Source organism: Notolepis coatsorum, assembly GCF_963971535.1.
Source record: "Notolepis coatsorum genome assembly, chromosome: 4".
In the NCBI taxonomy this organism is placed as follows: Eukaryota; Metazoa; Chordata; class Actinopteri; order Aulopiformes; family Paralepididae; genus Notolepis; species Notolepis coatsorum.
The window spans coordinates 182,517,605-182,545,055 of NC_140168.1; the positions used below are offsets into that span (position 1 = coordinate 182,517,605).

The 27,451-nt window shown below is 41.0% G+C and overlaps 1 protein-coding gene across 1 annotated transcript in view; it reads left to right on the forward strand.

Moving 5' to 3' along the window:
- Nucleotides 1-23,558, forward strand: part of fis1 (fission, mitochondrial 1) — a 35,221-nt gene extending 11,663 nt beyond the window's left edge. Inside the window, exons 2-5 of the mRNA XM_084313210.1 lie at nt 1,356-1,488; nt 20,231-20,307; nt 20,605-20,710; nt 22,090-23,558. Coding sequence (XP_084169336.1) covers nt 1,356-1,488; nt 20,231-20,307; nt 20,605-20,710; nt 22,090-22,193 — 420 coding nt within the window. The 3' untranslated portion in view covers nt 22,194-23,558. The remainder of the gene's footprint in view (nt 1-1,355; nt 1,489-20,230; nt 20,308-20,604; nt 20,711-22,089) is intronic.
- The last annotated feature ends 3,893 nt before the right edge of the window (nt 23,559-27,451 follow it).

Below are 27,451 nucleotides of genomic sequence, written 5' to 3' on the forward strand. Positions count from 1 at the left end.
GTTGATGTCGTCATCAGTCTGCACACGTTAGCCGACAAGCGGAGTATCTCATGACAATAAATATGACACTAAAATACTCTCTTCCGCCACAATATATTGAAACGACGTCCACTGTATATCCCACACTACCATAAACGTGGCCTCAGAATTCAAAACACACACATACTCGGCACGTAAATATATAAAACAGTGCCGTGCAAGCTAGTTATCCTAGCCAGCCTGTTGGTTCTAAGCGGTGGATTCCATGACAATGTGCTAAATATGACACTAAAATACTCTCTTCCGCCACAATATATTGAAACAACGTCCACTGTATATCCCACACTACCATAAACGTGGCCTCAGAATTCAAAACACACACATACTCGGCACGTAAATATATAAAACAACGGCGTGCAAGCTAATTAGCCTAGCAAGCCTTGTTGTTGAGTGAGTCCTACCTCCTTCCGGGTCTCGGCCATCTCCTTCACTGATTGGTTGTTAGCTGTTGTGCGTAAGCACGTCATCACGTAACGCTGGTTGTTGTGAGTGAGTGTGCTGAGCCGAGGCTGAACGGAGCCAAGCTTGGAAAATCGATATATCGAAACTTTGCAACCACGTTTCATGTTTATTTCGAGGAAATAATTTATCGCGATAGTTATCGTTATCGTTTTATCGCCCAGCCCTAAGTCAAAGTCTTTTTTGATTTGGTCAAGTCAAGTCCAAAGTCATCAAATTCGTGACTCGAGTCTGACTCGAGTCCAAGTCATGTGACTCGAGTCCACACCTCTGCTGCCTTCTACACAAACTGTTAATTCCCAATATATTGAATGAAAGGACAACACCCGTGTTGTTGACGTGATACGACTCGAGTCATTCTTGCCTTGATTTAAAAGTGATGTCCCAACAACAGTATTTTTCATTATCTTTAGCTAACAATCAAAAATACTGCGAGACAGCAATATTGTTAAAGGCAAGAATGACTTGGGACCCACACAACATATTCTTTGCACTCTTGACTTGACTTGTGTGCTGCCAATGGTACCGGCTCTCCCACTTAAAGGTCCCCTCCACTGACAAAACTGTCTTTACAGTTAACTCCTCTTAAGTTGGAGGCATTCCTTTGACTATCCAGGTTCTTATTTGTGTAGATCCTTACATACTGTACTTGTAATGTACTCTACATACTGTAGATCCTTACATTATCAATGAGGACAAAGGTGTAGGAATGCTGCTCAGTAGCTTAGTGGCCATTTGTCATTCAACATAGCCTACACCATGGAACGTGTTTAAAAACACGTGTGTGGGGGTATCTTTTAAAACACATTATCCTTGTCAACTGTCAAGACTAACCCTTGTCTCGTTTTGCTTGTCAGAAATTCGAGAAGAAATTCAATGCAGAGTTGGTGAAGGGCGCCATCTCCAAGGAAACCAAGTTCGAATACTCCTGGTGTCTGATCAGGAGCAAGTACTCGGGCGACATCAAGAAGGGAGTCGTGCTGTTGGAGGGTGAGATCATTAGACCCAACAAGTTTCAAGTTCAAGTTTCTTTATTAGTTGTCTTTAAAAGTACAGAATACTTTTATACAAAATGCTTCTTTCTGTTACGCTCCAGAGACTGTGCTAGACAAAAATAGATAAGTATAAAATAAAATAAGTATAGCAGTATAAAATAGAAGTCACGTACGTAGACACAAGTGTTCAGTATGTACAATGTTCAATGCAGAGTAGAAGTAACTGAGTTACCATACAATATACTATACAATATACTAATATACAATATACTATATAGTGCAAAGGAGAAATGGGATGAGGTACAATTTAGGTACAATTTACAGTAAGGTGTAATGAGGTATGGGTTGTAGTGCAAATTCTTTACCAATAAATATAAAGTGTGTTTAGGTGTTCTAAAGTGTGTAAAGTGGGTGCTGCAGTGAGTTGTTTGTTTAAAGTGAGTGTGTGCGTGTGGATGTGTGTGCTGTGAGTGCATTTGATGGTTGTTACATAGTGTTATTGTTCGTTGAGCATCCTGATGGTCTGGGGATAGAAGCTTCTTCTGAGTCTTTCTGTGCTTGCCATGAGACTCCGGTATCGCTTGCCTGACCGCAGCAGTTCAAAGACGCTCACGTCATCATAAGCCCCGGTGCTCACATCATCATGACATCATGAGCCCCGGGGCTCACGTCATTATGACATCATAAGCCCCGGTGCTCAGGTCATTATGACATCATAAGCCCCGGTGCTCACGTCATGACATCATAAGCCCCGCTGTTCACGTCATCATGACATCATGAGCCCCGGGGCTCACGTCATTATGACATCATGACTCCCGGTTGCGCACGTCATTATGACATCATGACTCCCGGTTGCTCACGTCATTATGACATCATAAGCTCCGGTGCTCACGTCATTATGACCTAAGCCCTGGTGCTCACATCATTATGATATCATGACTCCCGGTTGCTCACGTCATTATGACATCATGAGCCCCGCTGTTCACGTCATCATGACATCATAAGCCCCGGTGCTCACATCATTATGACATCATGACTCCCGGTTGCTCACGTCATTATGACATAAGCCCCTGTGCTCACGTCATTATGACATCATGAGCCCCGCTGTTCACATCATTATGACATCATGAGCCCCGCTGTTCACATCATTATGACATCATGACTCCCGGTTGCTCACGTCATTATGACATCATGAGCCCCGCTGTTCACGTCATCATGACATCATAAGCCCCGGTGCTCACGTCATTATGACACCATAAGCCCTGGTGCTCATGTCATTATGACATCATAAGCCCCGGTGCTCACGTCATTATGACATCATGAGCCCCGCTGTTCATGACATCATAAGCCCTGGTGCATGTCTTCCCGTCTATGGCAGAAATTAACCTCTTTACCGTTTACCAGCCATTTTGGCCGTGATGCTCCATGTGGGGTTAATGGGATAATTGTGTTTCACCAAAACGCAATGGGGCGACAGTAGCTTGAGCGGAAGCGGTTCCCCGTTTGATTCCAGCTCCTCACGGCAGCGTGTCGGAAGTGTCCTTGAGCAAGACACTTAACCCCTAACTGCTCCCGATGAGCAGGTCAGCACCTTGCAGGTTTGCCGCTGCCGTCCGTTTACCATTTACCAAAAGATTTTGTGTTTTGTTAACGTTCCAATTCGTAAAAGCTAAATTGCTAACCCTAAATGACTGGATGTTGCAGAGAATGCACTGACGCTGGTGATGTTGGGTGACCTGATCTCTAAAAGTTTACTGCAGTAAAGAGCACATCAATATCACAGAGTACACAGAGGCAGTCTGTGCAAAGAGATGCTGCTCACAGATCAGAATACAAGACGCTTAGTTTATACCCTATTTCTCCCACGTACATTATACCAGGTGCACAACTTAACTGAACAGAGTGGCCTTCACCTGGATGTGGGATGAAACGAACACCAACATGGAGCAGGATGTTCTAAGCCAGGGGTGCCCAACCTTTTTTGAACCAAGATCTACTTTTTAATTTACCACCTAGCCGAGAGCTACCAGCCAAAATTTGACCTACTCTCGGCTAGTATTAGTATTAATAGTATTAGTAATACCCATTCAATATGCACATTTACATTTACATTTAGTCATTTAGCTAACGCTTTTATCCAAAGCGACTTACAAGTTCTGTACGACAGGTCATCAGGAAGGATACAACTATCAGCTGAGTAACAATATTCATCAAAGTGTTGCGTGTTACAGTGTAGGTTAGTTTATTAGGATATAATATGGCATATAATATTTTCTGTCATGTGCATATTGAATGGGTATATAATATAATATGATATGTTATATATCATTGTAACGGTGTAGTGTAGCAATTACAAGAATGACGAGACTAACTTCTCACGTTGGGCATGCAGGCAGCATGACTCATTTATTTCACACTGCATACACAGACAACACACACACAATTCAATGGGCATGAGAAAACATGAGTTTACATTGCCAAAGCAAAAGTGGAACAATACAATCAAAACAAAAATGATATGTACAATTAAAAGGGAATAGGAATGATGTGTAAACAGAGCTGTCACATTGCAACTGACAACACACACGATACTGGAATTTCGAACTTCAATACGATACCTTGAAAATAGGGATGCTCGATATTGGCTTTTTTACCGATACCGATATACCGATATTGTCCAACTCTCAATTTCCGATACCGATATCAACCGATACCGATATATGCAGGGCCCCCCCCCCCCCCCCCCCCCCAAAATGGAATAATTTCAGGTAATTAACATTACATATCTCTTGTTGTAGAATTAACACAACATTATGCATACTTTTGACAATAAATAAAATCAGAATTTGTTCTTACTTGCTTGCCTGGGTAAATAAAGGTTATAGAAATGTAAAAAAAAAATATATTTTTTTTTTGAAAACCAATACCGATATTTTCCGATATCACATTTTAATGCCGATATCGGCCGATAATATCGGTAGGCCGATAATATCGGACATCCCTACTTGAAAAGTATCGATATTCGATACCATTTTCGATACCACAGGGAAAAATGTTAAATCTTAAAATGTAAAAAAATTTAAAAGAACGATAAATATATACCGGTGTATATATATATTTTTTAATTTTTTTTTAAACTAAATTTAGCTTTTGTTGCTTGTCGATTCTCCTCAGCTTCTCTCTGGTACTATAAGAGAAGATAAATATAACACTTTTAAAACCCTTTGTTTATCTTTAGATCAGACATTTAAAAATAACTAAATGATCTAATCTTAGAAATTAAGTAAAGTTAATAGTACTGCATGTTAAGCATAACAGATTGATTCATTGATTGAACATTTTATTAACAGATTACAGAATGGGTACAATACAGTACGGCTCAATACACACAATTGTTAACACTTTAACTGCCGAAAACGCCGGAACTCGTCATTCCCCGCCATGCTCAAGTTGCAGAGGACGCCGTAACTCGTCTTTGATATCAATATTTCAAAAATCTGTGATCGAAATCATATTTCCCCTCCGCAGCCTTGACACACAGTGCTGATCTCCTCTCAACCCTCTAGCGGTTCAAGAGCGCCATCTGGTGGCCGATCGGCAGATCGAAACCGGATATCAACCTTTGAACCGGCAGGACTCACTCCATATGTGGTCCGGGCACTCGCTAATGTTAGAGAGACTCCGTCTTCACACAGTGAACATCGATCGGTGGAAATAACTCGAAAAAACAACATGATTTGGACGTATATACTATTATACAACCTGGAAATGGATCGGGTATTTCGACATCCCATAATGGAAAACTGTCTACTCCACGCTGATCGCCCAACGGCCCGAGGAGACTGGGGTGAGTTTTAGCGTGTAGTATTACCGTGTTCGATATAAACTGCTATGATGAACATATGACCCACATTAGATGAATGGTATAACGTTGCCCACGGAATTATAAATGCCCCCTCGCCCATCCGGTCAACATCAGATGACGTGTAGTAACTCCTAGAAGTACATCCAGTTGAATTATTTTTTATCTCGCACAGATTCCTACCAAACTGTATTTGATCATCAATATAATGCATTTGGGGCTATAAATCACGTTCTGGAGAAAGCTGCAGAAAGAGATGAAAACATACTTATATTTTAGACCATATGAATATGTGAATGAAAAAGTTTAACGTTGCTACACCATGAACAATACATATAGGACATTGAATGGGCCCTAATAATGGCAATCTAGCAATAGAATTTAAAAAGTTATAGCCCTGCAAAGAAGGGGAACTTCTCCATGTTAAATAGAGCTGGCAAGGGATGGTATATTATGAATTTAACCCATGGCAATCAAAGTGTTAAGGGGAGGCAGACCAGAGAGACTTTCGTCTTGGTTACATCAGGGTCCCCCATTTTCAATTCATAACATTTGACATACAGATAAACAGTACTGTTACATCCAGCCACTTATGACATACAAGATATACAGTACTGTTTAACACATTCCCGCCCGACAACGTATATATCCGTGTTTCGAATCCATGCTTAAAGGACCAACCACGGATATCTCCGTGGCAAGGTTGTTTTGGCTTTTATTCCATTTTAATAACCTATTCAAGGTCGCCGAGCTGCACTGCAGATGTACCCTACTCTTTGAATTCGAAAAAGTGCATTACCGGCCAGATCCTCTTAGGGGCGCTGTATCGATAATGCAGTGTTCCCTGTGGCAGAAGTTGTCTTTTTTTTCTGAATTTCCAATGTCGTTTTCTACTTACCTGAAGCGGAATACGTTTTGGATCGCGGATTTCACCATGCAGTAAGGGAATATATCATCAGCCAATGGACATATCGATCTACCAGATGGCGATCGATAACTGGGAAATGGTGTGGGGGATCCAACCGGCTCATGGTAAGATCTTTTTCACGTAAATTGCATGCTGATCAGGGCTTGTTATGATACTCAACCAGCCGATCAGCGTATGTGGCTACTGAGACGAACACGGTTATTGGTAATCAATAATCAGAAACAACGTCCCCCGCCCCTCCCCTTTCATGCATTCATGCTTGAGGATCGTACTGATCATATGCAGTTTGAGTTTTAACTGTAGCTTCTGTATAACCGAAATGCTATTGGATATAACGTTAGTAGCTATTAGCCCTTTATCCAGCCTTCCAGGAAATATACTAGACCAAATCCCGTATAACGCTTATATTCAAGACACTATAAAATGAGAACGTATTGATGAAGAATTTATTTCTTTAAGCCATTTTGAAGGGACGGTTTATGGTCTCAATTGACAATGAGAATGGACAGATAGCAATAAAGTATAGATTTAGCTCTACAAACAGCCCCACGGACTGCAAGTCTGTTTACATATGCTGGCCGTCTACAGTGATTTTAGACTCATCCAAATGGCCGCCAAACAAGAGTTTCTAAAAGAGAGTATATACAGTTAATTTACTTCTGACCATTATAGTCAAAGTATTTTCCTATGAACTGAAACTCATAAGACCACATAAGGCTAGCATCATTCAGTTACAGCTATATTGGCCAACATTAGCCAGCTATCTAGCCAGCTACTGCACCACGAACTGCCAGCCAGCCAGCTGGCTACCTTAACCCACAATACAGCGGCTATCCAGCCAGCTACTGCACTACAAACTGCCAGCTTGATTGATTGAAAAGCTAGCCAGCTGGGCACCCCCAATCCAGCCAACCAGGGAGCGAAATTAACTTTTTGACTCACCGGCCAGTGGCGGGTAGATGGGAAGAATCTACCCGCCAAGCATATTTCTTACCTGCCAAATTTTTTTTGATTAAAAAATATATATATATATTTATTTTATATAAAAAAAAAAAATTTTAAATAAAATATATATTATATAATCATACTTGTAGTTGTATTATCTGCGAGACATCGCCACCACGCAATAAGTCAAAATGCTCGCTATCTGCAAACAGCTCCACTGTCTGTGTGTATACTTGAGTAGCCTCCAGCTCCAGCTAGGATTCTCCGGCCCTGCAGCTAGACCCTATATTCAGCTAGACCCTACATTCAGCATGCAAGGATTCTCCGGCGATGCAGCTGGACCCTATTGGTATAACGTTACGGTTCTTTTGTCAAATCACATTCAACATGCCCTCAGCTAGAATACGCATTCAATCAATGTTATAAGACATTGATATCAGGAGCTGTAGCTACTGCTAGCCCGGTAGATAACGTTAAGACAATTTAGTTTACTGGGACAGATGGATCTAACGTGAGCTAGCTAATGTGAGCTAGCTAACGTGAGCTAGCTAACGAGGGAACGGAGGTATTATGCACTCGAGTCGACTATTGTTGGAGCATTTGTTGATATCAGCAGCTATCAGTAGCTAGCCAGCTAGATACCGTTAGACAATGCCTCGTCATGTATTAAACTAAAAGTGAATAGTTGACTGGGTCATTGTTTAAACAGTAACGGTAGCTCATGGAGGTCCGCTCTTCTAGACTAGAGCAGACTGCCTGTGTTGACACGAGCACTGCGAGCAGAAGCCCTTAGCCAATAGTATCCCGCTGCAGGGCTGGGCGGATATGACTCGTTGCCACGGTTTCTTTCAAAATAAGAGTATCATACGAGCCTAATGTTGCTAACTGCCGGAGCCATCGATATTATGACTGGAGATGCGCTTGGGGCGGAAATGAGACCCGCACAGATTTTCAAAATAAGAGTATCATTATGAACTTGATTGATTACACGCCACACGGCGGGCAGCCCTCTAAGTGTCAAGCGCCAAAGGTAAAAACTGAGCGCCCCTGGCGGGCGGCGGGCTTTAGTTTCGGTCCCTGCAGCCAACCGTACAAATTACGGTCTCAGCCAATCACATCGATTTGTACAGTTAGTTAGCTAGCCATTCCATTGCGAATTAAAAGGTAGGCCAGTATTAGCTAGCTAGTAAATAACGTTAGCCAACTGAGAACGATAGCTAGCTAACCAACAGCTGCAAGCCTGCAAACAACAACGCTGTTGATATGAGCTATCCGTAGTAGGGCTGACCTTCAATTTTTTTTGGGAATTCGAAGCTTTGGGGCCGAGATTCGATTTTAATTCGAAGCTTCGAGATACATTTTTTTTTTTTTTTTATAATATCTTTTTTTAATGTTGTGGGACTTGTACAGCACTTTGTTCAACTTTGTCAGTGCTGTAAAGTTTAAACCTTTTTAAATCTTAGACAAACAAAACACTTTGCTTTCATGAAATATTGTAAGCCGTCATTTGAGGCTTTATAAAAGCAGCATAATGAACACATCTGTCAGTGCCGAGTCCGACCTCATCTTAAATAACAAACAGCATTGCTTGTTGTAGTTAACAAAGAGAGGCAGAGTAGATATTGCAAAATTATAATCGAATTTTTTTTAATCGAGATCTACTTGAAATCAGCCCGCGATCTACCTGTCGATCGACTGGTTGGGCACCACTGTTCTAAGCAATGTCATCGTTACCTTAACAATTTGAGTGCCAGCAGGGGGCACCAGAAATAGCGCTTGAGTGCCAGCGCTGTAGTCAATGGGATGGCTATCACATTTGCGAACGCATAAACTATATCTTAAATTATGGCTATGTGTCTAATACGCCCGTCGCTTATCAATGACTTGTTTGCAGTCAACATTGTCGAAACGGATTGTTTTTTAATCGGTTCATTTCCGTTTTATACCATTTTGAAAAACGCTAGTTTTTTTAAACTTCCAGAAGAAGAAAAATATTCTGCAGGAATCGCGCTTTACTGGAATACACAAAGCACGTTGTCATTTTTCTGCCTATTTATGAATCGTTTTCAAATAAACACTAGATTATCGATAGTATATGTCAGTCTGCTTATGCACGCTAGAGAAGCGGGCTGAAAATCGATTATCTTATTTCCTGATCAGCACACACACACTCACAGCCACACACACACATATGGGACACGCTGAGATCAGGGTTTCCGTTAGAAAATATTGGTGCCTGTCTCCGTGTCCTGGAAGATTTCAATCTCTCGGACAAATGGGAGAAATTCCGGTCAGAGTTTATTGAGCTTAAAAACAATTGATAGGCAGGCTATATAAAGAATGGTTAGAAGTGGTGGAGAGAATAAAAGCTAGCTTATAATGGTGGTGTCTGGTTAGGAGTGAGGGATAATGGAGGTACTATCCAAGGAGGGGTCCGGGAGGGGGGGGTTCGAGCTGGAGCATATGTGTGTAGGGTTTTAGATAATAGGTATTAGGAGTATATCCTGTATAAGACATTGGTACAATTGGTAATTTCGTTGGATATACACTGTATACGGTAAAATATTATTATATACTTTTTTTTGTTTTCTGTTACTGTACTTGCATGTCATTTTAGCCACCTTAATTGTTAGTTTCATTATGCATTGTGTGTTGAGTACTGACTTTTAACTATTTTGTTTTGCAATAAAAAAAAAAAAAAAAAAATGACATCCTCAGGCATGTAGATTTATAATATTTTAACTTAAAACTAGGCTACTTTTGCATATACATTATATTCCAAATAAAATAAGTCCCGTCGATAGACTCACGTGCTGCTGACTTGAAATCAAATAGGCGAATTTCCGTCTGTGGGCAGTCGGCCCGACATTAAACAGCAGTCTGTTATAATCACATTTTTATGAGCTAACGAATTCCGTTATTGGACATTTGTATTCATTATTTCAAGCGAAGAACTGAGAAATTTGGTGAGGGCCAAAAGCGGCGCGCTCCGGGACACAATAATAAAAATAATAATAATAATAATAATAATAATAATAATAATAATAATAATAATAATAATAATAATAATAATAATAATAATAATAATAATAATAATAATAATATAATAATATAATAATATAATAATATAATAATAATAATAATAATAATAATAATAATAATAATAGATCAAATTTATATAGCGCCTTTCATAGAACCCAGGGTCGCTTCACAATCAGGACAAAAAATAGGAAATAGGGGGAAAAAAGGGGATGAGGGAAGGTAAGGGATAATGGACAGTGAACGCATCGGACACCCACACCGACCGAATGGAAAACGTGACCCGTCTTGGTAGGGCCCCCGCCAGCCGGCCTAACAGCCGGTGTTCGGGTGGACGGTTCCTACCGCTTGCGGGTTCACCATTATTTTCATTATTATTGTTATTATGATTATTTTATTATTATTAATAAGAATAGGCCATACATTTCGCGATATAGGCGAGCATTTTAGGTTATTCAAAAATGATAGACCTATTTAAAGAATGATGCTACAACTTTTGCAACAAACTAAATCAAATTGACTTCTACTTACCACCCTGTGTCTTTGGGTATCGCGATTTGCAAGGGGTTCAGAAGGACGTCGAAGCAGTTAAGTAGATCCAGGGAATCTTCAGGGAATCGGTCGTGTAAAGCATCTATTAGATCAGGGGTGGGCAATTATTTTTCCCGGGGGGCCGAATGAGCAACTGAAAATATGTTGGAGGGCCGGGCCAAAATTCCAAACTCAATTATGCATAATATACATTTTATTTCTATATAAAAAGCAGTAAATGGCATTGTTTTGACCCCTGGTAAGAGTGTATGTTATTATTTGGCAATTAAAAGGTGAGGTTAGCTTTCAAAAATATCATTTATTCAAATAGAATTTATTTCCAAAATGATAAACAAAATGTGAAACATTAATAACAAAGGGCATGTATGAAAAAGTGCTATACAAATAAAGTTATTCAAGTTCAAGTTTCAAGTTTCTTTAATAGTTGTCATACAGAAGTACAGAATACTTTTATACAAAATGCTTCTTACTGTTAAGGCCTCTGCATGCTACAGAAACTTCAAAGCAACTGCAACACAACATCGACAAAGCAACGGTGTTTTAGACACTCTGCCTTTATGCTTCTGCAACATCGACGCGCAAAGTTAGTTTAACTAAAGTTAGTTTAGGTTCGTGGTAACGTTAGATAATGTACAAAATAAACGTATTTCCGGTGATTTTAGACGTCGCTCTTTTATTTTGAAAACCCCCGACCGGAAGTGTTATAGTGTCTGTTGCTAGCAGCTTAACTTTCTGTGCTTTTCGAGCTAACGTTACCGTAACATCATTAGTTTCCAATGGAGAGGACCTCGGCTCACATGCAGCTCAAACTACCTATTGGAATAAATTAATTGATTGATGTTTAACTTGTCCCTGTGTGTGTCCAGTCATTTCGACTAGCAAACGTTGTATTTAACGTTACCTCAGGACGGATACCATTGTATTTACTTGGTTAGCTATGTAGCTAATGTGGATAGCATTTTGAATAGACCCAATACTAGCTGGCTGGCTACAGCTTTATTTACTAAATTATGGAGGCTTTTTAATCGTCAAGGTAAGAGAGGATTTGTCATGATCAACTGAAGGCGTATGCTATGGAACAATATGTGCTTGGGTTTTCAGAAAAAGGCGAGCTATGTGACGCTAATTATTTAGCGTCAACGCTGGCTACAACAATGGAGGATGTTATTCTCTGCGGGACTAATATTATTCTATGACAGCCCCGCCCCCATTCGCTAACCAACCAATCACTGCTACGCAATATCAACGCAACGGTTGTTTAGGTTAGATTTGGGGGACATGTACGCAACGTCCAAGCAACACAGTCTACACACCCTCTAAAACAACCGCGCTGAAATCGCGCCGATGTTGTGTTGCAGTTGCTCTGAAGTTTCTGTAGCATGCAGAGGCCTTTACGCTCCAGATTATTTTGAGTTTCATATACTATTGAAACAAGGATTTTCTTAGCTTTCTAAAGACATCACATCATCTTATAGCCAAAATAAACAAGACATGTCACTGAACTGTGTAAAGAAAAGTGTCCCAGTAGCCTTTTTTACTTTACATGTCTATATTAAACATTTAATGTTTTCAGAACTGTGCAAAAAAAAGAAAAAAAAAATCAAGTGTCCCATTTCACTTGTTATATTTCCACATTTTAGTGTTCTTCAGCTCTTTTTTTTCCATTCAGTGTGATAAATCCAGTCTCTGTTGAGCTTTAACAAGTCCATCAAAGTCAGGTTGCATGTCTGAGGTGGAGATGCGAAGCACAGCTGCCAGATGTTCATCAGTGAGAGAGGATCTGTACCTGGACTTGGTAAACGTCATCGAGAATGTCTGTTCACATAGGTGGATCCAAAGAGAACCAACATCTTCTGAGCATGTCTCCTCATGTTTGGAAAGTTCTCCTCTTTGAGAGCAGAGTAGAACTCTAGCAGTGATGCTGACTTAAAGTGCTCTTTCAGTAGTGAATCAGACTGCAGGTCAATGAGTTCAAGCTGAACAACTATCAACACTGCAGGTAAAGGGAGAGGAAACCAGCTGCATTTCATCCTCAACCTTTTTGAAATCTTGAAAACGCCTTGAAAATTCATCATGCAGTGCTCCCAGTCCAACATGGATGAGTACCTGTGCCGGTGATCAGCTGATGGTTTGACTTCTTTCAGGGTTTTCATGTGTTTGAGATTGTTGCTGCCTAGTTGCCTTGAAATGAATTGCAACTTTGTCATGAAGGCTTTCACATGGCTATGCATTTCATTAGCAAAAATGCCCTTGCCCTGCAGTTGTGTGTGTTCAGTAGGGATGGGTACCGTTCACATTTGAACAGATACGGTACCGGTACCTGTGAATCGATACCGGTACCCAACGGTACCTTTTTTCTGTACTTTAGTCTCAAAAAATTTAATCTACCTACAGTACCTCAGTTGTGAAAAAAGAAATCCAAACTTCAAATAACCACACTTTCGACCGTTTTCGGCTTGCCCCGACTGCTTTGTTGTTGAATCAAGTCAAATCCTAGGTAAGCGTATATTGTGCGTGTGAACGTTGACATGAAAAGAAAAAAGTTTAAAAAAAAAAATATTAAAAAAATTATTTTTTTTATTTTTTATTTTTATTTTTTTTATCATGTAATCTTTCGCGGGCCGGTCAGAATCATCCCGCGGGCCGTACAATGCCCAGGTCTGTATTAGATGTTGAATGTAGCGTGCTCGGGCACTTTTGAAAGCCTGAACGGACTGGTCCACCTGCATGTCACGGGATTGTCACGGCATCAGCGGTCTCTGTGACTTCAAGTTCAGACTCATCTTCGTTGTCATTATTAGACCTGCTTGGTTTCATAAAATATTTGTTAAGGTTAGCTTGTTTGGCCATCTCTCTCTCTCGCTCATATAGCTGTTTGCCGTTATGGTGGCCATGGCCAGGCAGGCTCAATACAAAAGGAAGGAAAAAAACATTCAATCCGAGCGCGCGCTAGCCGCGCTTCATCAGAGTGGAGCAACAATGAAACAAATGTAACGATTGTTTCCTTCATCGCATAGGCTAAAATATTTTAATACAATTCAAATTGTGCTTAGAGGGAATTATTTTCACAGGACATTATGACCGGAGAGATTTAAATATGTCAGACTTCAACAGATTTTCCCGGTAAAAAAACGGTAATTACCGGATAACGGAAACCCTGGCTGAGATATAGGTGAAAAAAACTCAAAAACAGATGTTCTCCAAAAAGATTATTCCAATTCCTGATCGCCATTCCAAATATCGATCGCGTTTATTGATCCAACGCTGGGTACTGGAAATACATATTCCACGCTGTTCTGCAGCTCGGCAATGAGTGGGATCGTCTCCGGTTACATGCCTGACAAGTAAAATGTGGATTCCGGACTCTTTTTTTTCCCCATCCATTTCATTCAGTCCAATCCAATGGGTGCAATACCTCCGGAGAGACTATAGTGGGCGGTATTTTCCCTGTTCAAGCTCAGACAGATCCCCACTGGTAACGTGAGGCTAGATTGATGAAAAATGAATGAAAATCGATAATAATAAAAATAACGATTAAATAACGAGATTTCTCACTCTTGGCACTCAAAGTGTTAACAAACCCTGCAGACATGACAGGAATAAGCAATGTCATCGTTACCTTACCAAACCCTGCAGACATGACAGGAATAAGCAATGACTAGGCCTGGAAACAGAGAATTCTGTCATTTAAGGATGACTAATCATAAATTGAAAGAAAGGTTAAGAGAAATAATTAAATTGGCTATTACAGATGCTAAGCTAGTTTTGGCTAGCGATTAGGGGTGCACCGATATATCGGTCGGGTATCGGTATCGGCCGATAAGTGCCTTGTTGACTGCTATCGGCCTATCGGCCGATAAGCTCAAATGTGCCGATAGCAGTCGCCGATAAATACCCATCAATTTGTGTAGCGTCAAAAGGCAAAAAAAAAAAGTTCACTCGCGCGATCTACCTGCACAACGCCCGCCGTCCCCCACACACACACACAATCTACTGCATCAAAGTAACTACTTATGATTAACAAGGCATTCGTTTTGTGGCATTAGCGTTATATAGTTAGTGTTACACGGACAATAACATCAGCATATTATTATTACCCATAGCAGCAAGGCATTACTCCGAGTCCGTTCATTAGCTCGGTTCCATTCCGTTGCTCATTCCGTACCCAACTACACATTCTGCAATCTGTTAATAAAGTTTTCAACCAGACAAATGTATAGAAAGGCTTTGTTTTATTATAACATTTGTTGCAGTAAAATCATTATGTCTCATTTGGTCATGCGTGGAGCGCCGGTCGGCGGGCCGGGCAGCTAACGTAGCTACGTTATTAGCTATTAGATGCAAGACTAACGTTACTGGTGAAAATGTGATTTGCGTTGGAATACTCCTTTGTCAACTTGCTGTACTTTGCTTGCAGGTCTGCAGTCATTATTGCTGCATTATGAATAGCCGCAACTTTAGCCAAGGTAACGTTATGGCTAAACCTTTAACAATAGTTAACGCTAGCTTTCGGTTAGCTGTTCAATGCTATTAATAACACAACTCCCCGTCAACACCCTCTCTCGGGAAGATGGCATTTAAGAAAGTATCTGCTGTTAAAATGAAGTGTTACACGTTCAATAACAAGCATATTATTTACCCGAAGATAGCAGTAAACAAGGCATTACTCCGTTAGTACGTTCATAGCTCGGTTCCATTCCGTTGCTCATTCCGTACCCAACTACACATTCTGCAATCTGTTAATAAAGTTTTCAACCAGACAAATGTATAGAAAGGCTTTGTTTTATTATAACATTTGTTGCAGTAAAATCATTATGTCTCATTTGGTCATGCGTGGAGCGCCGGTCGGTGGGCCGAGCAGCTAACGTAGCTAAATGTGTTCTGCTCTCGCAAACAGAATGCCCGGAAGTAGAAAAATTTATAAACGCTTGCCGATTGGTGGTAAGGACAGCAGGAGGTGGGTGCTAGCGGTCACCGGTGTGGCGTAATTGGCCGAATCGACTGTCAATCAAAATGGTTCCATTGCATTGGTTGAAAGCTCTGGTTGAGAGAATAGTATCCTGCTGCAGGCCGCAAGAATGGTTCCATTGCATTGGTTGAAAGCTCTGGTTGACAAAATAGTATCCCTCTGCAGGCCGCAAGACGATACTGGGAGAGAGATAGTGATACCATAAACATATTTCTTGATGTTTCCTTTTTTTAAGTAAGTAAAGAGGCCTACAAATACAAACATACACATACAAATATACAGTAGTTTCATTAAAAAAAAAAGAAAATTAAAAACAAAAAAAAAAAAAAAAAAATACTTATATACAAATATCGGTATCGGCCGATAGTGTTAGTTGAACAATCGGTATCGGTATCGGCGGCCAATTTTCATATCGGTGCATCCCTACTAGCGATTCTTCCTTTCTTTAAACTGCTGCTTAAAATTCTACATTCACTGCCTTATCGGACAGAGAAATGTATATTAGAAGGCTTCGTTCACGGGACCACAGCTATATGGACCACAGACGCAGTTATGAACGATCTATTAATAGTCCATTAATTTACTTTTAGCTGCAGCAAAGACTGGAGACTTAGGATAAACCAGGAAATGCGTCACCCATGAGCATACTGATGAATTATAAATATTTTCATTGAGGTAATTATATTTTTTTTATCCACTTTTTCTCCTTATTTTTCTATTTTTCTCCCATCCCAATTTCGTGTGTCCAATTCTCCCCTCCCCTGTCTTGAACGTTGCTCGACTATGCCCCCCACTGCCCACTGGTCGGTTGTAGGGAGGATAGAAGCCTTGCATCACGTGTCCCCTCCGGTACACGAGGAGGTAGCCTGTCGTCACATCTTTTCACCTGCCAGCGTGGACTCTCAGTGGCGAGGTGTAACGCATGGGAGGCTCACACGCTACCCCCGCTACTTCCTGTCTCTGCTGTGCAGGCATCCCCCAACCGACCTGTAGGAGTCGCTGTCCACAACGTCCAAATCCCCACCCATCGACTTCCACTCGCTGGCTCTGCCAATTGAGCCAGTATGACGGCCGGCCCAAGCCGGAGGCAATGCTGACACCCGGATTCGAGACCGGAGTCTCTTGCATTGGTGACGAGCGCAATCTCTGCTGCGCCACCCAGCCGCTGTCATTGAGGTTATTTTTTTTTTCTTTTTTTTTAGGCATCATTTGGCTCATTCAGAAATGTATTTTGAGCATGACTATCACAATGGAAACAAGAACATGAAAAGAATAATAATAAATAAATAATTAAGTAAAGAATCAACTGCATATGATATTAATCATATTATATACAGGGAATTCCCCAGGATTCTCAAACGACTTGGCGCTGAGTTGTAACTAGTGGGTGGTGTTTGTACTACCGGGCAGTCTGGTAGAGAGAGAGAGAGAGAGGAGGAACGGGAGACAGAGCGGGCGAAAGACAATTCGGCAAAGGACGCCGGGTCCAGGAATCGAACCCGGGTTGGCTGCTTCGCGACGCAGCGCGTTACATGGGTCGCCACTTGGGTGCCCAATAGTTTAATGTTTGACATGAAAACATATGCGCACACACACAGTGGAACAAAGGAATAGAGGACCAAGCAATCACGTATTAGACAATGATGCGTCTGTTTTTAAGCGACCCCCAAGCTTTCACTGCACATTTTTTTTTAAGCTTACTTGTATTTATTTATTTACTTTTTAAAACCACATGGTGGCACTGGTGCAATGTCATAGTGGCGCTGCACCCCTATACCATTGTTGAGGGAAAACCCTGATATATAACTATAATAAAGACACTGTGATATGTGTGCTCCTGTACTGACCTCTTTGACCCTGCGGTCCTGTTCTGCGAAGCGCCGGGCCCTCGTCTTCATCAACACATTGGAGCGTGTACTGCGTTCCTACTTTATTTAGATTAGATTCAATTCAGATTATTGTCATCTTATTGTCATCATACAGCACAAGTACAGTACAACGAAACAGAAGTTTGGCATCCAACCAGAGTGCAAATGTAACAGTGAAGTGCAATAATAGTAATAGACAATGAATGTACAGGTGATTAAACTGGATATAAAATATATCGATGAGTACTACTGAGTAATAGTGCTAATCAGTTATACTGGCCAGCGGTATAACTAGTAAGGGATATGTACATATATAGACCGATATGTAAAAGTATTATATGCAGCAGGGTTAGAAATTAACATTTTTTTTCAAGGGCTTTTTTTGCCCCCCTTAATTGATTTTCGGGGGCTTTTTTTTGTATTTCGGGGGCACTGAATTTTTATGATAAACGGTAGGGGTGGGACGGTTCACAAAATGGACGGTTCGGTTCGTATCGCGGTTTTGGGGTCACGGTTTTCAGTTCGGTTCGATATACGTAAATTTTTATAAAAAAAAATGTAACACTCAAATCTAAACATGCTTCTCATTTATTAGAAAAAAAAAAAAAGTTTACAGTGTTACAGTGTTTACAGCCTTAAATAATGTTTGGCACACAAAGACCGAACTGACTGTAAAATATAGGCTACATTTGTAGTATTAACTTAGTGCAAACAAACAATATGCTCAGCCAGCACTAGACTTTCCTTTCTTTAATATAAACACAAAAAAACAATGTCAACCATGTTTAAATTCCCTGATTGTCAGTTCTTAATGAAAAGATTCGTGTTCTGCTTGAAATTATTATGTATCCGTCTACATTTATTTAGACTAACATTATTTAAATATTGAGTGCAACTGTGGTGGATTACGTAATTCGGTGAGTTGGAACTATCTATGGGTTGGCGCCGGGTCCCCACGGACATTTTAGTGTCACGCACCTTCAGCTCAGGCAATGTTATTATCAGCTCCGGTAGCTCCGGTAACGTTAGGAGGTGATGGCATGCAGTGGGAAAGCGGCAATAGTCCCGGTTGGAGTTAGTAAAACACAGTTGTATGTTAGCCTTCTTGGATGTTGAATAAACGCCTATCATTGTCTTTAAACACCCCGCCTCTCAGACTCCCATTTCCTCCTCTGCTAGCTAGTAGCTACGGTAACATTTCGTGTATTACCTCGCGGGCTGATTCTATAGTTAAAACGTGCGTCGTGTTGTACAAACTGCTAACGATATGGCAAGATGTGTGTATGCCTATGTAATGTTAATGGCTATGTTTTTAAAGTAATGAAGATTGATTTAGATTGTGCTTGCCATTTGTACACAAACTGACTAGCACCTGGCTCAGCTGCAGTGCTGCCAGCAGCAGCAGCAGCAGCCAGTGCTCACCTCCGCCAAATGAATTTGTTTTATTTGCGCGTCATCTGAACCGTACGATACACAGACGCGCCATTACCGGATAAATATATATATATAATTAGTAAACTGTCGGGGGCATTTTGTGCCCCCCTTAACTGATTTTCGAGGGCATTTTGTCCATTTTCAAGGGCATTATGCCCCAAGCCCCTGTTAATTTCGAACCCTGATATGCAGGTATATACAGACGCCAGACGGATGTGGATAATATATATAATTATTTTGTATTTATTTATTTAACCTTTATTTACCAAGGCAAGCAAGTAAGAACAAATTCTTATATACAAAAGCAGCTGGACCAAAAAGCAAAGGCCTTTTGAGAGGGGGGGGGGGGGCTGCAACAAAAATAAGGTTATGTACAAGTAAATAAAAATTACAGTAGCAATAGTATACAAGGAAAATTGCAATAAATAAGGGAGAGAGAAGCAAAAAGAGGGAAAGGGAGAGTGAGAACCAGAGGGGGAGAAGAAAGCGGGAGAAGGAGGGAGGGAGGTAGGTGAGGGGGCTTAGGGGGAGGAGAGAAGAGTGAGGGCTATGCGTGCAATTGGGAGGCAGTCAGCAGGTGCAACAGTCAGTTATACATTTATATACACGGTATATTCAGCACCATTGAACCTGAGGCCATGTATACATGCGTATTGGTATATGCGTAATGGTACCAACTGAATTACATCGGTACTACCGACGGCGAGTACCGATTCATGCTAGATCAATCGTACCAAATTTCGGTACCTTTACCATTTAGTATAAGAGTGTAATATTACTAGACGTAGACGAGGGAACCTTTTCCACACGTATATATTATTACTGTCTCATCTCTTGGTTCTTTGGATGGCGAGATAATGTTGATATTTAAATATTTAAAAACATGTTACATGATCATGTGATTTATTTTGTGTGATGTGTTACAACAATAAATAACAATGTTCTAAATAAATAAATAACAAATGTGGAATATTTTTTTGTACAACTGAAAGAATTTGTACCGAAAAATTTTACGGCTGGGTACCAATACCGAATTCCAGGAACTGGTACTGGTATCGGTTCAAATGTGAACGGTACCCAACCCTACACGCTACCCGTAGATGCCTAATTCACAGCCGTGACTCAATTCCCCTTTTTTAGAACTGGTTCAGAAGGCGTCCAAGGACGACTCTCGTGACTTCCTGTTCTACTTGGCGGTGGCCAACTACAGACTCAAGGTGATGGTCTTTTTTTCTCTCTCTATTTAAATGTACTATGTACTTTTTAAGAGCTTTTCACAGGCATGCTGTTCACTGAAGATCTCAGTGTGAATGTGTGGGGATTTAATTTTCTCATTTAGACTTCTCATTGGCTTTTGAACTTACACACTAACTTGTCTGTTCTTCCTCTCTCTCTCCCACTCTCTTTCTCTCTCTTCCTCTCCTTCTATCTCTTTCTTTCTTCCTCTTTCTCTCTCTCCCCCCCCACTCTCTTCTCTCTCTATCTCTCTTCCCCTCTCTCTATCTCTACTCCAGGAGTATGAGAAAGCTCTGAAGTACATCAGGACTCTGCTGAAGAATGAGCCGGGAAACAAGCAGGCCTTGGAGCTCGAGAAGCTCATCGACAAGGCACTGAAGAAAGGTAAGAAGCTCTTAGACAAGGCTCTGAAGAAGGTTAAGAAGCTCATAGACAAGGCTCTGAAGAAGGTTAAGAAGCTCATAGACAAGGCTCTGAAGAAGGTTAAGAAGCTCATAGACCAGGCTCTGAAGAAAGGTAAGAAGCTCATAGACAAGGCTCTGAAGAAAGTTAAGCTCATAGACAAGGCTATGAAGAAAGGTAAGAAGCTCATAGACAAGGCTTTGAAGAAAGTTAAGCTCATAGACAAGGCTATGAAGAAAGTTAAACTCATAGACAAGGCTCTGAAGAAAGTTAAGCTCATAAACAAGGCTCTGAAGAAAGTTAAGCTCATAGACAAGGCTCTGAAGAAAGTTAAGAAGGACATGTCTGATGCCGGATTCTCACTATTGAGGTCAAACAAACGTTTCTCCACAGCCATGTTATCGCTCATGTTACACTCTGTAGTTGGAATTTGTACATACCCTCCTTAGATATGCACATATAGTAGCTCTACACACACACCCACACATACACTCATTTCTTAATTGGATCAGAGCGCGTGTTTGCAGTCAGTTAGCGAACGCGTAGGTAGGATGTTATCTTGGGGGTTCCGTAGGAAGCAACAGCTGTGATTGGAGGATCAAGAAAAGAGGGTGGGGTTTTGAGAGGTAAAATATAGCCACCCCGCAACCTTGAGGAGCCATGTCTTTGTACTTTTGAAGAAAAATGAAAAGAAAAAGCATAGTGAGTAATAATGTGTCAGCTACGTGGTCAAGGTTGGTACGCACTGTTCCAGTGAAGGATCGGGGAGTTAGGGCATCAGAACCACACATGATAAGCAATCTGAAGACCAGGGAATAGCTCTCTTTCATGTGAGAAGTGGAATCCCCCCCGCCTCCCTTGATGGAAGCAGGCCCACCCTGGCAGAATTCTACTGTTGGGTATACTTAACGAACTCTGCTCAACCAAGTTGACACAGACAGCCTGGTAGTCTGATGGTGCTGAATGAAGCAAATGTCATATTGTGCTTAATTTAGCAGATATATTTCTTTGGGTGTCTCTCAGATATCATGTGTATTGTAAAAATTATTTAAAAGTGCAAATTTTGCAGTCTTTGCAATATAGATATTGTGCTCTTTCATATCAAAATGAATTAATCTTATTGCTCAGCCATATGCTTGCTTTGACTTTATGTTTTCTCTCTCTCCTCTCTCTCTCTCTCTCTCTGCTGATCAGCATTAAACACATTTAGTAATTAATACTCCTGTTATTGTTAAAGTGGGTTGTCCTCAGCAATAACATCATTCTTGTTTTGATCACCAGCTGTTTATTAATGATGGGACAAGGAAAGAGGGCGAGAGAGAGCGGTCAGAATTCTCAAGTCCACATTTTGTCACCTACAGATGGCTTGGTCGGCATGGCGATCGTCGGGGGGATCGGGGTCGGCGTGGCTGGATTAGCGGGCCTCATCGGATTGCTTGTCGCAAAGGGGGCGTCGAAATCCTAACGACGGGAGCAGCCTTAGCTTTGCCCCGCCCAAGACAGACGGACGTACTGACGACTACCCTTCACCATAAATGAAAAACTTTGAAAAGGTTTCACAGAGATCGTCAGTGACATCATTTTGGGCTTGGTTTCTGTTACATTGACAACCTACACAAGGCATTAACGGCTTACGGAAACAGTGAATTTTCATGTTTAAAAAGGGAGTGTTGAGAGTTCCATTACATTTGACGTTCAGTACTTTGTATTAATAAACTTCAAGCCATGTCACCTCCCCCCCGACATGTAACCATGTAAATAATAATAACGTGGACTAGTCGAGAGAGATGTAACGCTCAGCTCATCAGAGGCCTCGTGCCGAATGTTCGCCTCTCAAGTTCTCCTTTCTTCCAGCATGGCTGCCTGTAACCATTGGTAACCACAAATGAAGATTTCTATGCAGTGGTGGAGCAGGTGAGGCGGGTTTGGGTAAGGAAAAGCATGTTATGACTGTTCCACTCTGACTTGTTTACAAGATCCAGTCATAAGATGCAGAATTATTATGTTTTTGTTGATATATTTCTCATACGTCAACACATGATGGCTACCACTGTCTCTTCCGTTATATGTACAAAGCAACGGTTGCTATGTTGACAGGCAGCCATGTTGGAAGACTGAGAACTGCACAAACATTCTGTGCAAAGCCTTCGTTGTATCTGGCAGAAGAATTGTTAGCATGCAGCCGAGTATTGGAGTTGGCTTCTAAGTATGTTGATTTTGTAGATTTAATTTCTTTATATAAAAGGAAATCTAAGTGCAATTGTGTTTCAATTACCAGGTTTCTTTTGTTGAATTGTTTTGGACATCCAGGTGTGTAACAGGATGTGGCCTGGGTCTAGAGGTAAGGGTAAAGGTGCCAAAAGGTGGTCAGTTTGAGGTATAGCTAGCTTGACGGTAAGGACAGCTCTGTGTGGAGGATATTGTAAGGATTACAGAACAGAGGGGAGCCTTAGATTGTGGACGTTGGGCTTGTTTTATGTTAGTTCTGACCATAACAAACAACTTTTTAGTTTTTGAGTGAGGGCCCTGTTGTGAAGAAACTTAACATCTTTGTCATAATAAAAAAATATATATAATAATAAATTAAAACTAAAACTATTCTTTAGGCCACGTCTTTACTCTGTCTTATTTATTTGGCTGTGTTTTCCATCTTAATAAATAAAATTATTTTGAACTGACAAAAAGGTTTCGCATTCCTAAGAGATTATTATTTAGGTGCTGACGACCATATAAATAGAATCATTCTAAATTCTATGTTTCCAACCACATGTGTTTATGAGTATGACATGTCTTGCTGTGCTTTTAATGGTCTTATCAGGAAAAGGGTAGAAAGCCTGCTGTGATTTCTCCTGCAGCCAATCCACCTATCAAACTAATTTCCATAGCAATCCTCTATTGACCGTATTCACACGGCAGCTATTTTGCGCTTATGTCGTGCTCAGGTTGGGATTCCTTTCCAAAGGAGGAAACCGGGTGGAAAGGAATCCCAACATGAGCATGACACGAGCAAGATGGCGGGTGTATGAATAAAGGTCAATTGGTTGCTCACCGGTCTACGTTCTCCATCTTGACCCATGTGGCCTTAGTTTTCATCTTATGTCGTATGGAGCTGACTATTACATGTTATGCTCATGTATATAACACACCTGTTGTGAAGGGCCAGATTAAAAGCTGAGAATCTACGTTTATTGTTTTATATACCTTGTATATTATTTATATATACAATTTATATCCCTTTAAGCCTGCGTTTGAATCCTAGTAATATTCACTTTCCTCATTGGATAACGTTCTCGGCGCCAGACGGCGCGCCCCTAAAGTCAGGTTCAAAGGCGAGCCCAGGCATGTTGGAGCATGCCTGGAGACGGCGCATTGATTCGAGACGAGAACTGAGGTTTGGCACTAGAAAGCCACTTAAGTATATATATCGCGGCAGGTGCGAACAGCAGTGTGCGTTCGTTCGGTAAAACAGTGAAGTGCAAGCAGTTCGTCTAAACAGTGTTGAGAACCACGTGCGAAGGGAATAGTAAAAGTGTCAGAGTTAATGCAGTAACGTCAAGTTCGACTTAGCTTAATGTGAAGTAAAGAGTCGTTATTTATTGTGCATCGTGCCAACAGCAGTTCGTTCGTGTGCAGCATTACCCAGCAGTTTGTTCGTTTAGTAGCTAGTGGAACCTTAGCCAGTGTGCGTGGACTAAATACATTGGTGCCAGTACACGAGGAGGGCCTAGTCGTAGAACCTACTGGACATGTGCATATTGGAACCGACGGCGGCGATTGCAGAACCAGTATTGGTTGGATTATAGTGATTGTGGAACGTACTACCTGGAGAAGAGCATCGTTAATACCCACTGTCGTTTGGATTTAACCACCTTGAAGATCTACTTCGGGCTGGCTTCGTGGACCGAAGCTAGCTGGCTATCGTCATTGCTATCGGGCAATTGGATTACAGTTATTGCTTTGTTGCTGAGCCTTTGGATTACAAGGACTGGATTCTATACGAGAACCCCCTTCTTCTTCAATTGAACAGACTGAGTATCCGAACATTCTTCCTTCCTCCAGAGCTTACATCTCTGGGAGGAAACCCCCTGTCTCCAGCGGTACCAGCGTTTCCCCCTATATTGCCATCCTACGCCAGGCGGCATTTAGTCTAGTACCCCATCATAGGGATTATTCATTCCAACTGACTTTTGCTACTGACTGACTTATTCATATTCTTCGCCATACAAGCGCGACCTTAATTCCCATCTCTGTACAATTTGCTGCATAACAATAAATATTCTAAATGATATTTCTTTGTCACCGTGCCGTATTATTCTGAGTGTCTGCCATAATTAACTGTACTTTCTGGCAAGTAATAATAATGATAATTAGCAGTGGTTTAATCTATCACAATCTTTAATACAGTCAGGGTTTTGTAACCCCTCAGTTACAACACCTATTTTAAACTCTCCAAACACATAAAAGCATACAATAATAGATTATGTTTTTGCAACACCGAGACTATTTGATAACTATGAAGTGGAGATGGTACCCAATGCATTATCAGATCACTGTTATTTACTCTTAAAAGGATCATTTGGTGTACTATCATCCCGAGCCCCAAGATGGCGATTTAACACGATACTGCTGAATAACAAGGAATTCATTACACAACTCAAAGAAGCTCTTTCAGTATTCCTACCAGAGAATGTGAACTCGGTGCTGGACCCTAGAATATTATGGATGTCGGTAAAGGGAATGATCAAGGATTTCACGGATGGCTTTTCATCCAAAATACGCAAGAATCGATGCTCAAAACTGCCGGAATTAGAAACGCTTTACTCTACATTATTTACTTCTTTACAATATAACGACTCGGCTCGACTGGAATCTCAAGTTAATTTACTAAAAATAGAGATTAACACCATTTACAAACGACAATCTGAAGTACAAATACGTAGCACAAGACAACAGCATTACTCTCTCAAGGTTCCAAACCAAGTCACCTACTAGCTACACGATTAAGAGTTAACGCAAAATTTGCAGATATAACTTCCATTAAAGCACAACAAGGACTTGTAACAGACACCAAAGAAATAAACGCGACATTCAAAGAATTCTACTCCAACTTGTATAAATCAGAAACGACCTTCGATCAAAACAAAATGGACACATATCTTAATCAAATTAACCTCCCCAAACTTTCAGAGGATGATGCTAAACAGTTAGAAACACCAATCACACTAGAGGAACTCAGGAAGGCCATATCCGAAATGCAAAGTGGTAGGGCTCCTGGAAGAGACGGTATCCCACCAGAAATGTACCTCTCATGTTGGGACATAATTGGACCCCTATTACTTAATATGATTTTATACTCAGTCAAGGAGGGGAACTTTCATAAGAACGACAATATTGCACTCATAACAGTCCTCCTTAAAAAAGACAAAGACCCCACCGAGTGCGGTAGTTATAGACCCTTAAGCCTCCTCGGAGATCCTATCACCAAATGCACCTTGACCATATGGAACAGAGTAGTAAAAACACACAAATTAGAGAAGCAGTCAGGGGTTCTGAGATGGATAGCACATGACCAGAGATTCAAACCAGGGAGGCTGGACCATGGATTCAGAAGGTGGGAGAGGGGGGGGGGGCGCAACAGCGATATGCAAAATGATAGAGAAGGGGGAAATGCAAACACTACAAAAATTTAAGGAGAAATTTGGACTAGAAAACAAGGACCACTTCAGATATCTACAGATTAGAGATTACTATAATAAAGAAATAAGAGGGGACAAGGAAGAAGAAAAAAATGGAATAATTAGGATGATAGTAAGGGCATACGAAGGAGGGAAAGGAAGGGTAATATCAGCACTGTACCGTGCTATAATGGCCAGCAAGGGACACACGACCGATTATATAAGGGAGAAATGGGAGAGAGAACTAGAGATGGGAATAACAGGGAAGGAATGGGGGAACATATGCGAGGTGCAACATTCAACAACAGGATCGAGGATATGGAAAGAGTTTGGATGGAAAAACATAATTAGATTCTTTATAACCCCAGAGCTGAAGGGAAAATATGCACCAACACAAAGAGCATGCAGGAGGATGTGTGGGAAGGAGGGGGGCAAATCACACGCACATATTCTGGGGATGTCAGAAGCTGAAGGGGTATTGGGAGGAGATAGGGGAGGCAATGATCAGAATATTAGGATACGGGTTACCACAAACAGGACTGGTGCTTTACTTAGGAGACCTGACACACAAGGGAATACAAGTGGGGGACAAATATTTAATAAAGATAATGTTGATAGCGGCCAGAAAAGCAATAACAAGACTGTGGTACAAAGAAGACCCACCGACAATGGCACAATGGGTAGGAATAGTGGAGGAGATACAGTATATGGAGAGGATAACACACATGCATCACAAGAGGGTGAAGGGTAAAGGAGGAAATAGGTTCAAGGAGGGTCTCTGAACCCATGTCACACACTTTTGACTTAGTTGGTATTTTCTGATTTTATTTTTCATTTTTTTGGGTATTACAATTGTATTATATTTTTTGTACTTTATTATTTATGTCTGTTTAACAATGTTGTATTAATAATCAAGGAAGATGTGGTTTGTAAATGGGTGAATCAAAAGGCAAAGAGAAATTTAGTATAAAAGAAATAGAAAGGGCGAAGGATAAGAGAAGAAAGAAATTCAAGGAGGGTCACTGGACCCATACCATACATATTTGCC